General features: G+C 39.4%; 1 protein-coding gene across 4 annotated transcripts in view; it reads left to right on the top strand.

Moving 5' to 3' along the window:
* Nucleotides 1-12,555, top strand: part of Ankib1 (ankyrin repeat and IBR domain containing 1) — a 102,398-nt gene that overhangs the window by 72,713 nt on the left and 17,130 nt on the right. For all 4 annotated transcript variants that reach the window (XM_034519172.2, XM_076913074.1, XM_034519173.2 and 1 more), the window contains one exon: nt 7,624-7,754. In XM_034519172.2, the coding sequence (XP_034375063.1) occupies nt 7,624-7,754 (131 nt within the window). The remainder of the gene's footprint in view (nt 1-7,623; nt 7,755-12,555) is intronic.

The following is a 12,555-nucleotide window of genomic DNA, read 5'->3' as shown; positions in this document are numbered from 1 at the left end:
CATGAAAATAGATTCTTCATTCATACAATACATACTGACTACAGTTTCTTCTCTCTCCACTCTTCCCAGCTTTCCAGGCCCCCTCCCCCTTAGTCTCTTTTCAGAAAGTAGCAAACCTCCAAGAGAAAACCAAACTTAAACGCCCTCCAAAGCTACACTCAGACAAGGCAGTGAGGTGGCCCAGTAGGAGGAAAAGAGTCCTAAGAGCCAAGAGTCAGAGCACACTACTGCCTCCCACTCTCGGAGTCCCACAGCACCCCAGGCTAAGCAGCCCCAGTGTGTATGCAGGCCCATGCAGGCCCTATGCTCCCCACTGCCATCTCCTTGCGGCCCTCTGAGCCCTGCTCACTTGATTCAGATACTGAGACTTCTGTAAACACATTACCTCTGCTCTGTGATAGAAAGAATACAAAGTGATGTTAGTAATCCCATTTTACAGATGAGATGGCCCTTGGATTGAGTGGCATAGAGCATATATCATGAATAGATTTTATGTATTTCTGAAGGATTCCTTTTTACATTCTTCCCAATAGTAATTCCTATATTTAAAAAATAAATACATTTTCTTTTAAAGTAATACAAGCCAAGATTTAGTGAGGGTCTTCTTTTTTAGATAATGGAGTTAGTTTGAAGTGTTGCACATCAGGATCAAGAATTCACTTGGTGAACCTATACTTCAGAGCAAAGCACATAATAAAGTTTATGTGAGCCCTTCCTAAAAAGGGCCAAGAGTAGGAGAAACTGTCAGATTATATTGTATAGCATATAACATACAGTTAAGTAAACATGAGAATAACTAACTGGGATTGATGGGAAAAAGAATATCACAGGGTCTTCCTGAAAACAATGAACTATGAATTGAGTGTGAGTTTTTCTGCAGAGGCAAAGGTGTGTTCTAGACCTTTGTGCTTGCATCAGAGTATCACTTGGAGAGAGCGACTGGCAGTGCTGAGACCTTTGGGCTTGGGTTATGTGAAGGAATTGCCCATTGCCCAAGGACTAGGCCTCAGTACAGTAGATCCTTGAGGTTCATGTTGTCTGATGAGTTGGAATGTCACTTGTTCCTAATAGAATAAGCCATGAAGTACATTATTTAAACAGGATATAAATTTATCAAGCATTTTTATCAGAATACTGGTAACTGTAGAAGGGTAGCTTTAAGGACAGGTAGATCAGTATTTGAAAAGTTGAGCTTTTAAGTTTGTGTCACAAGATAGACTATTATACCATTAGTCAGAGTTAGCAAACTCAGATAAAGGAGATACCTTCTAGGAAAAAGAATGGCTCTTGTTGTGCACATTTTGAATGTGTGGTAGTCACAGGATAGATGATTGGAGATGTCCACTGGAATTCTGTAAGTGCTAGTCTCAAGTTCAGTAGAAATATTAAGAATAGTTAGTAATTTATTTTAAATGCTGTCTTCTTTATTCAAGTATTATTTGTGTTAGAATATAAAATTTAGATACCATTGATTTATGTTTTAAGTAAGTGTCATAAATATTGTGAGAAAGTTCCTGTGGTGAGTTGTGGGGGAGGTGAAAAGTGGAATCAGTCATCTCTAGGAGAGGGTAAAGATTTGATGTGTAAACTGAATACTTAAAACCACATCAGTGTTCTTATGGAACATGTTAAGGGACAATATGAATGAAATAGCTTTGTGAAGCATGGCATATTCAACGACTGCAAATTCAGTGCTGCAGTGTGGGATGGCGCAGTGAGCAGTGGGCATGTGCTGACAGTGGTTCAGATCAGTGTCAGGCGAAAGGAGTATAGCAAGCCTGGCTAGAGAGACACTTCTGACAGAGTCTAATAGACTGATGGCTTGGGCTCAAGCTGTGGTGTAGCCGACATGCTAGTATGTGAGTGCACCCTGTCTGAGACGACTGTACAATATCCAGATGAGAGATGCTCCAAGGGCTTAACAAGATGAGTGAGTCTGGTGGGCTTAAGTGGACAGGGCAGTTTAAAGAAACTCAGTGCAGTGTCATTATTTCAAATCTAGCATGCTTCCTAGTTGCCTAAAAGATTGCTGTGCTGCAAGATGTAATTAGTCTAGCATACTATTTTATTCTAAAACAGAATATGGTCCAAGCCTTTGGTTTAAAATGTAAAGCAAGTATTGGGCAAAATATTTTTAAAGGACTTGTATTAGTTACTTCTATTGCTATGATAAAGCACCATGAGCAAGCAAGAGAAGGAAGTTTATTTGTGCTTAGGGTTCCAGAGACCTAAGTGTCCATGATGGCATACCATGTCAGCTAATACCAGACATGGCAGCTGAAGCAACAAGCTCAGAGTTTGCATCTTGTCAGCAAGCATGAAGCAAAGACAATAAACTAGGAGTGGGACAAAGCCTTAAGCTCTCAAAGCCCATACCCACGGACGTACTTCCTCCAGAAGGACACCCCAGCTAAGCCTCCCCAAACATCGCCACAGGGGACACATTTCCCATTGAGGGGGGACCACAGGAAAGTTGCATGTTACTTGTGCAATAGAAGTTGAGAGTCGCAGCTTTCTTCAGTCATCACCCTTGCTTACCTGGCCTTTCTGGTGGCACAGCTGCCTTTGAATCACCTATGCTTCGCAGCTGATCCCCAGTAAACACATTGGTTCAGAAATGTCCTGTAATCCATTGTATAACCAGCTCATTTGGCTTTATAAATCTTCACTCACATAGTTTGACCAGTACCATGTGTTGAAGATGCTGTCTTTTTTACAGTCTGTATTTCTGCCTTCTTTGTAAAATCGGGTGTTTGTAGGTATGAAGATTTATGTTTGGGTCTTTGATTCCATTGGTCAGCATGCCTGGTTTTGTGCCGGTGCCATGCTGGTTTTATTACTGTGGTTCTGTAGGGTGATTTGAGATTGGGAATGGTGATACCTCCACCAGTTCACTTATTATTTGGGATTGTTTGAGCTATCCTGAGCTTTTGTGTTTCGTGAAGCTGGGAATTGTCCTCTCAAGATCTGTGAGGAACTGTGCTGGAACTTTGATTAGGTTGCACTGAGTGTGCAGATTGCTTTTGGTAGTATGACCGTTTTTACTATGTTAGTCCTATCACTACTTGAGCATGGGAAAGTTTCCATCTGGTGAAATCTTCAATTTCTTTTATTATACAACTTCTGTTTTCTTGGTTAGAGTTGCTATTGGGAGATTTGTAATTAGTATTACATGTTGTATCATGTATATCACCAGATCTCTATTCAGCCAGAAAGGGTACCTATGACAGACTAAAGAAACAATTCCACCCAATCTAGCTTAGTAAACCAGTGGTTTTATTGGGGTTACTTATAGGAGTATGGAGGTCTTAAAGGTGTATCATGAAAAGTTCACCCCAGCCTGCCATGACTTAAAAGCTGTGTTCCTCAGTTTCTTTCACAGCTTGGAAACAGCTCAGCTGGTTGGAAAGTCTTCTCTCCCCAGCAACTGTTACTTCTGATATAACCTTGGGGACAGAGCCTTGTGAATCTTCTAACTTTCAGGAGTTCCATGAGCCATGTAAATTTCCACTTCTTCCTGAATTTCTTTCCTCCAGTGGCAGTGTTTCATTAGGACAGCACAGTACTGCCCATTACCATATTAAAACTGGGTCAGTTATTCCAGGCCCAGAGATAAGTTCCTATTCTGGAAGGAGGGGTAAAAGCCAAGGCTGAGAAGAGGTTAGTGGTGAGCCTTGGAAAGAGTACTTTTGCACATAATAAGGACCCTGTGGTAAGAGGAGGAAAGAAGTGTAAGGTTAGAGCAAATGGGGTGCATAATATTTTTGTTGGCCAGAGATAGACTGCAAATTAAAAAATAACCACTGAACTGCCTAAATGAGATTTTGATCCAGAAAGACGGAAAGTTGGGAAGAATGTTAGAAAACAGGATGGAAGAAGCAATGTTCACCTGGGAAGTACCTAACAGAAAGGAACAAAGCCATCCTTCCTGAGGATTACACGGAGAGTCCCAGTTTCCAAGAGAAAGAAAAACTTGGGTGTTTTCTCTCCACACTTGTGTCACATTCAGGGGTTACTATGCAGACCACTCTGTGTACACCTGTGTATGATACCCACGGAGGCTGAAAGTAGACAGGAGCAAGGCAGCTCTAACACTAAAGTAGAACCCCAAGCATCAAATATGTAAGGTGAGATTCTGAAGAAGGAAAGCATGACTAAATGCTGTTAAGTGCTAACATATTCCTTTGTATTGCAAGTACTTTATACCAGAAGATATAATAAAATCACATAAGCATTTTTAGGACAATTTCTTCCTAAGTTATACAGGCTGACTTGAAACTGATGTTTCTCCTGCCTCAGCCTCTTAAGCAGCTGAGAGTCAGGCACTAGCCGCCACACTCAGCTCTCATAAGCACTTCTTTTTCTTTTTCTTTCTTTTTCTTTTCTCTTCCTTTTTTAACCACATTTATAAGTTCATGAATTGTTTTCTCTTAGGCCCAGGTTTCTAGTCCTTGAATGGTGAAATTCAAAAAAAAAGTGATGCAATCAAATTAATGAGAAAAAGTATTAGAAATATACTAAAAATCAGTTCAGAGGTTTCCATATAACCAATCGATTAGTGTTTTAAAGCACTAAATTGATTCTCTTGTGTTTAATCAGTGCAAGAAGTAGATATAGTTATACTGTTTGTGATAAAATGGCAAATTTATACAATTTGAAGACAATTTATATATTCTCTAAATGATTGATGGTAGAATAGAATTCAAATGGTTTATTTAAAACCAATCTTTAAAAGCAGCTTTCGAGAATGTCTGTGTGTGTGTGTGTGTTGGTCTGTATGCAAGTTCATATGGAGGGATATGCATATATGTGTATACCCACTGTATGCATTTTGTTTCTACTAAATAGGTTTAGATTGTGTTATATTCTGGCACTATTAAAGTGCTAATGAAACTAATATTTCTTAACACAAGAGCCTAACAAATTATTAAGAAAACAAGATTAAGCTATATTAGACAAAAAGTGAGGTTAGTGGAAGAGTTTGAAAGTCAGTGGGGCTAGGAGGGCTCACTTGACCAGCTACACATCACAAGTGTCCAGAAGCGAGGGATCAGAGAACTGAAAGTTGAAGGTGTTTCCCCAGAAGTTTTATTGTAATCGTAATTGGTCAGTTCCTAAGTATAATTGCCATAAGATAACCCCTACAATACAGTTAGAAGCAAGCTTTCTCCAAGAGTAGAAGAAAGGTATTGTGTTGTGCATCACACAGAGGCTTTGTTTTGGTGGCTTTGTGCTGTATTTATTACAACAATAAACAATACGATCCTAAGAATATGCTAGAACCTCTAAACTAAAAATAATGTTGATGTTGAAAAGAGAAGAAAGGCCCCTTCTTTTAAACAAGAATTAAGTGTTTTAAATATGTTTAGATTTTACTACATTGCCTCCACAGCTTGGCCACAGTAGCCATACTGAGTTCTTCTCAGACTTCTGTGCTCACCGAATGGTGTGAGTTCTCCCACCAACCATTTCTCTCAAGTAGACACTGACACGGCCTGACCCCCTCACTACTGCTGTTGCCTCTCTCTGCTCTGTAGAATTAAAGGCAGTATTTTGCAGTTAACAACAGGGACTGTGGTGTTGTGGATGCAGACATATGTATGTATCTTTGAGGGTCAGCCCAGCAGGACAGCCTCTTTGTGCTGCTAGGTTCTGTGGAAAGCCTACTCCCAGTACCCAGCCCCTCTGGTTCATATACAGAGCCATTTCCTAAGGGGCAGTCATCTCCAACTGCTGTCCCCCTTTTGTCATCTCATACCTGCAGATTGGGTAAATGTTCCTTTAAAACAGGCTTGTTTCTCCTCTGGTTTGGACAGTACAGCTAAAACCTTACTATAGCTTCTTTTAGAAGGTGCAGGCAGTTAGAGCTTTGACTTGAGTGGGCCATGCACAGGGTTCTTAAGTGACTCCTGACATCATTTTCACTACAGAAGAAGTAAGGCTTCCCAGTGCAGTTAGAGGTAGAAAGGAAAATAAAACCTGCAGATCCCTGCAGATCTAACAGGAAAAACAACATTTTAATTTTACCTTTTAAATTGATAGGAGGCAGTTAAAATGAAATGCTTAGAATCTTTAAAAACTGTGGCTTTGCTTAAGATTACATATCTCAAATTATAGCAGAGTAAATTGGACTTAAGAAGAAATTTATAAAGTTGGTATAGGGCAAGCACTGAGCCATGCATCCCTAATCCCTAAGAGAAGCTTGCCCAGTGAATGGGTCAAGTCGTGAAGGATTTCACACTGCTTACTGAAGTGATTGGATTTTATTTTGTAGCCCTTAGTCAAAGGAAAGCAGATAAAAGACCTTAAGCACAGTTTTATTTTCAGAAGATCACTGTGTAGGTAGTATTGTTGAGGGTAGGAGGGAGAAGGAACTGGAAAGAAGGGTTGGTTTTCTGTTTCTGCTGTCTCAGCAAGAGATGAAGAGGACCTTAGCTAAAACAATAGGGATGGAAAGGAAATGAGAGAGGAAAGAGTGCACTTAGCCATACTCTGTAAGTGAACTAGCCAGAGGATGTTGAAGCCAGTCCTCCTCAACAGACTCAGTCTGAACTCTCTAGATGACTGACAAGCATGGGATTTGGAGAGATGAATTTAGTTGTGGTCATACCCCACTGGATTTGCTTATCTGAAGTAATCATAGATTAAAAACAGAAGACAAGGAGGAGGAGGAATAGGAAGTGGAGGAGGAGGAAGAAGAAGAGGAACAAGTGGTGCTTTTATGTAATTGTTGCACTCAGGAGGCTGAAGGCCAGGTTCTGAATTTGTAAGTAGCCTGGACTATGCATAACAAGCCCTGCCTCACAAAACAGATATTGGTGTTTAATGTTTTCCACTATGAAGAATCCCTGATCTTTTGTTTGCAATTAGCCTAGTTTAAGAAATTATAGTTTAGGGGCTGGAGAGACAGCTCAATGGTTAGGAACACCTGTTGTTCTTGCAGAGGATCTAGATTAGGTTCTCAAACCCACAAGGTACCTTACAGCCATCTACAAACAGTTCCAAGGGATCCAATACTCTTTTCTGACATCTGCAAGCACCAGGCAGATACATACATGCAGGCAAAACATTCATACACATAATGTAAAATTACAGTCTAACACAGTGGTTCTCAACCTTCTAATGCTGCAACCCTCCAATACAGTTCCAGGTACTTGTGTGTGAGCATGCCTACATATGAGTGCACCCGCCTGGAGATGGGGGATCAGTGTCTCAGTTCCTAAGGCCATCCAAAATATGTGTCTTCCAATTGCCTTAGGGGGACTCCTGTGAAGGGGTCATTTGACCCCTAGGTTGAGAACTGTTGGTCTAAGGTAATCACTCTATAAATTTCTTGAACAGTTACTTTAAATAAAGCACATACTCTTAAAAAAAAAAAAAAAAACTTTGCTTCTTTCCAATTTTTATTTGTGTAGATTTATAGAGAAATTTCTTTTCAAGTAGGTTTTCTAAGAACTTCCTATACTATTGAAAATGAAGAAGTTTTAAAATCTTACCCTAGACACTGATAGGAAAAACAAACACATGAGTACCATGGAGAGAGCCTACAAAGGAAAGCCTAGTTCCCGCCCTGTGGAGTTGTGAGCTTAACCATGTATTATGTTTGTGCTCAATATCTCAAAGTTGTTGGAGTCAGTGAAGCCTATGAGGACGCTGCCAATTGTCTGTGGCTGTTAACTAACTCCAAGCCTTGTGCGAACTGTAAGTCTCCAATACAGAAGAACGAGGGCTGCAATCACATGCAGTGTGCCAAGGTAAGATGCTGACATGCATTTCCATGCTTTGTCCTTAAAGTCTTCATTTAGTTTGTGCTACAGAATTAGATGGTGTTCTGCTAATAAATTCATCAACTAAATAAATAATTCAGTTCTTTACTACATTGAAAACTTAAAATGCCTAAAGAGATCCACTTAGCTGAAACCTTTAAAAGATTGAAAAAACTCTGTGCTCTCCTGATGTCATTGTAGAAATGAAGTTACCTATGTTTTTAACAATCTTGGAATAAGGTTAATAATACTATAATTCATGCCTCTATTCCAGTGTTTTGTTTGAAAACTGTAGTAATACTCACATTTTTATCCTTTAAACCCTAGAAGGACCATCTAGGTTTTAAATGATGTTTTAAAATATTAAGACAATATAAATTTTCTCATTTAGAAAGTGAAAGAAATTAAAATAGTTAAGACTAATAAAATATATTAACATTACTCTAAGAATACTTGATTTTTTTCACCTTGAGCCAACGCTCATTGAACTATAACTTGCAAAAGAGTGGAAGTTAACAAAATTATTTTACAAGTTTATATTATAGTAAAATGGGCTTCTTGAGGCAGCAGTGAATCCCTGAGGGGAAGAAGGAAAAGACCTGCTGTTTGTTTCTGAGAAAATTACCCCAATTTTAGTTCAGCTAAGAACTGGACAAAATTATTTTCTCTAAATATCGTCTCATGATGTTCTGTTGCCAATTCCCTGTTTGGTTTTGTTCTTAGAAAATGTGATGTAGATTTTCTAAATGTGCATAGAAGTGTACAATGGCCATAAATGATCATTAGCTGACTGTTGGGGTAAACGCTAGTATTACTTTTCTGTCCTTCACAGCACAGTAATAAGTACTTGATAAATATGGATTACTGGATGGATATTTTCATGAATTAATTTAACTGATAATACAAAGGTACCACATTAAACAGCTGTTTCTTCAGATTCTCTGGGATTTAAGACAAACATTTATTTACAAGATCTGTAAATGTAAGGACCTTAATTTGTATACTATTTTAATTGTTCAGATCGAAAATATCAACTGAGTAGTTTATAAAGCCATGGTAGTGCATGGCTTTAATCCCAGCACTCTGTAGGCAGAGGCAGGTCATCTGTGAGACCAGACTGGTCTACGTAGCAAGCTCTAGACCAGTTAGAGTTACACAGTGAGACCATCTCCAAAAAGAAAAAAAAAAGGAAAGAAAATCAAAAGTGTTATTCTTATTTCGACTTAGAAAACATACCTGGATGATAACCTCATGCACATAGTTAAATCCTTTTAGAGTATTTTTCAAGTATGTAAATAGAAGGTGCCATGGAAAGTTGAATCCATGCTATAGTGTGAACAAGTTCATAATCTGTCTGGGCCATTGATGGTTCAGTGTGGATTATAACAGACAGTTTGCATTGTCTGAAACCCAATGTGTTTGGATTTTAAAAGAATGGCATGTTCATTTATCTGAAAATAAACTAATTTATTTTTAAAAACACTTTTTTTCATTTCCCTTTAGAAATTTTAAAATTTGTTTTACATTTTTAATGAGAATGCTGTATCACACCCCCACCTACCCCATCCCACTCCATCCCTTTTATCCTCTAGCTCCTCCTTCTACTCCAGGCTCCTCCTTCTACTCCAGGCTCCTCCTCTTGTCCCTGTTGGGACTTCTGAGTCTCTAGTTGCTTTGGCCCCTAGTGGGAAAGGAAAGAGTTGGAGGTTCTTAGCTGGAGGATCACCAGCTCCCTCTCCTGAGCCTTCAGGAACACCCTAACCCTGTCTAGTGGCCAAGGGGACCTCCTGGCCAGCGGCCATTCGGCACCTGTCACCATCCAATGTTTCTTGAGGTCTAATACTCAATATTAGGGGGATAGAAAGATGGACCAGAAATTAAGAGTGTTTGGTATACAATCATGAGGACTGGACTTCAGATCCCTGTACCCATGTAACAAGCCAGGAATCCTGCAAATGCTTGTAACTCCAGCTCCAAGGGTTCCAACATCTTCTGGCTTCTGTATAGGCCTGGGCACCCAAGCACACATACATGCGCATACTAACACAGACACATATACACATTTAAAGAAATAAAATCTCTCCTGTTTTGTTTATTATTCTCTCATACAATACATCTCAACCAAAGCCTCTACTCGCTCCAGACCTGTACCCCTCCCCCCAACAGCCTCCCCCACCTCACCCCGCCCTGCCCCCACTGCCTCCAATCCACTGCTCCTCCATTTCCCTTCAGGAAAGAACAGGCCTCCCAGGGATATCGACCAAACCACAAACATGGCATATCAAGATACAATAAGACTAGGCACAAACCCTCCTACCAAGGCTGGCCAGAGCAACTCAGTAGGAAGAAAAGTCCCAAGAGCAGGCAAAAGAGTCAGACACCCCATCTCCTACTGTTAGTAGTCCCACAAAACCCAAGTTAAATAACCACAGCATGTATGCAGAGGACCTGGTGTGCAGACCCATGCCTGCTCTGTGCTTGCTGCTTCAGTCTCTGTGAGCCTCTATGAGCCCTGCTTAGTTGACTGAGTGGGCTCTGTTCTCCTGGTTTCCTTGACCTTTCTGACTCCTACAATTTTTCCTCCCCCTCTTCCGAAGGACTCTCTAAGCTCTAGGGAGAAGGACCTAATGGAGATCTCCAATTTGGTCTCTCTCTCTCTCTCTACCTGATGTTTGGCTGTGGGTCTCTGCTCCCATCAGCTAACAGAAGAAGCTTCACTGATAATGACTGGCCTAGGCATTGATCTGTGAGTGTAGCAGATTATCATTAGGAACCATTTCATTGATTTCTTTTTTCTTTTTTACTTTTTTTTTTTTTTTTTTTTTTTTTTTTTTGAGGGGAGGGGAAGGCAGTCCTGTTTGGTTCTACCCTAGGTCTCTGAGCTACTCAGCCTCCAGGTCCTGGCCATCCAGGCAATGTTGGGCATGGCTCCCTCCCATGGCATAATCTAAAGTTAGATGAGTCATTGGTTGGCCACTCCCACAAGTTCTCTGCAACCATCGCCCCAGCATATCTTGCAGTCAAGGACAGATTATAAGTCAAAGTTTTTGTGGCTAGGTTGGTGTCCTGGGCTCACTCCTGGAAACTTAGGAGATCACTGGATCTGGCTCCATGTCCTCCGGTACTATGAGTCCTCACTATGATCACCCTCATAGGTTCCAGAGAATTTCCAGTGCATTAGGTTTCCACATGGCCCCCCATATTTCACCCAAATTCTGGTCATCTCTCCCTATAATTTCTCCCGCCATCCTCCTTCCAACCTGATTTCTCCTGTTCCATCCCTACCTGTCCCTAGAAAAGCCACAAAGTCTATTTAATTTCCCCTTCCCAGGGAGAATCATGAGTTCCCCTCCAGAGCCCTCCTTGTCATTTGGCCTCTCCGGGTCTGTGGACTGTAGTGTGATATCCTTTACTGACCACAAATATCCACTTATAAATGAATACATGTCATGTTCTTCTTTCTGTGTCTGGGTTACCTCACTTGGGATGCAAATCTTTCATTTTTAAATATTTTAAATTACATTTTAAATATTTTAAATATAGAAATGTCCTTCATCTGACACTATGGAAAACTTGTGTTAAAACTTAAAAAATAAAAAGTATTAATAAAGTTCTATGTTGTATTTTTCTACCATGGTTACTAATGTCTAATTAATTTATAGAAATTTTTTCACTAATTTTGAAAAATCAATAAAACACATGGCAGGGAATTTGTATCAAAGCAGTCGCAAAGTTTGCTTTTGTCAACCAGGAAAAACTTTGTGAAGAACTTTGAAACAAGTCCAATTTATTGAATAAGTGTGTGTTAAATGATAAATGAATGCAAAAGTAGTTGAAGAAATAGAAATTATGTAAAAGTAACATAGTTACTGATCATATATGTATATATTCAAATTATTTCCTAAAAATATTAGCCATGTCACCTAATAAGTGCCTATGCAACAGTGACCTTCCCTGACAGATCATTAGAGAAAAACAATAATAATATTTAAGTATTGGTTGTTAAAATCAACAATTTTAAATGATTATTATAATCAAAATAAAAAAATAGTTTAATATTCTTGGTCATAAAGAATAATGGGCTGGAGAGATGGCTCAGTGGTTAAGAGCACTGACTGCCCTTCCAAAGGTCCTGAGTTCAATCCCAGCAACCACATGGTGGCTTGCAACCATCTATAATGGGATCTGATACCCTCTTCTGGTGTGTCTGAAGACAGTGACAGTGTGCTCATACATAAAATAAATAAATCTAAAAAAAAAAAAAAAAAGAATAAGTTAGAAATTAATAATGAAGTTATTAAAATGCCATGGAAATTTTTACTCTTTCAAATAACTCAAGAAATTATAGAATTTATATGTGAAAATACTACTTTATTAGAACCTCAGTGCTACAGCTAAAACTATACAGAAATAATGCTCCTTTAAAATAATACAAAATAAACATTAAATTGCAAATATGGTTCAGTTTTTTAAATTAATAAATTAACAAACACCAGTAAGAATAATTTTTTTATTAGTTAATTTATTTATTTACTTTATATCCCAATATCTGGCCCCTTCTCCTCCCAGTTCCCCTTCCCACATCTCCTTCCCCACGAGAACGTTTTTAAGACAGAAAATAGTTTTTAAGAGTAATGATTGAGCCATGCAGTGGTAACGCATGCCTTTAATCCCAGCACTTAAGAGGCAGAAGCAGATGGATCTCCGAATTTGAGGCCAGCCTGGTCTACACAGTGGGTTCCCAGACAGCCAGAGATACACAGAGATACCCTGTCAGGGGTTGGGGGAG

Source organism: Arvicanthis niloticus, chromosome 15 (genome assembly GCF_011762505.2).
Source record: "Arvicanthis niloticus isolate mArvNil1 chromosome 15, mArvNil1.pat.X, whole genome shotgun sequence".
Lineage (NCBI taxonomy): Eukaryota > Metazoa > Chordata > Mammalia > Rodentia > Muridae > Arvicanthis > Arvicanthis niloticus.
Note: the sequence above shows the minus strand (reverse complement) of the source record. Positions and strands in the feature narration are given on the sequence as shown.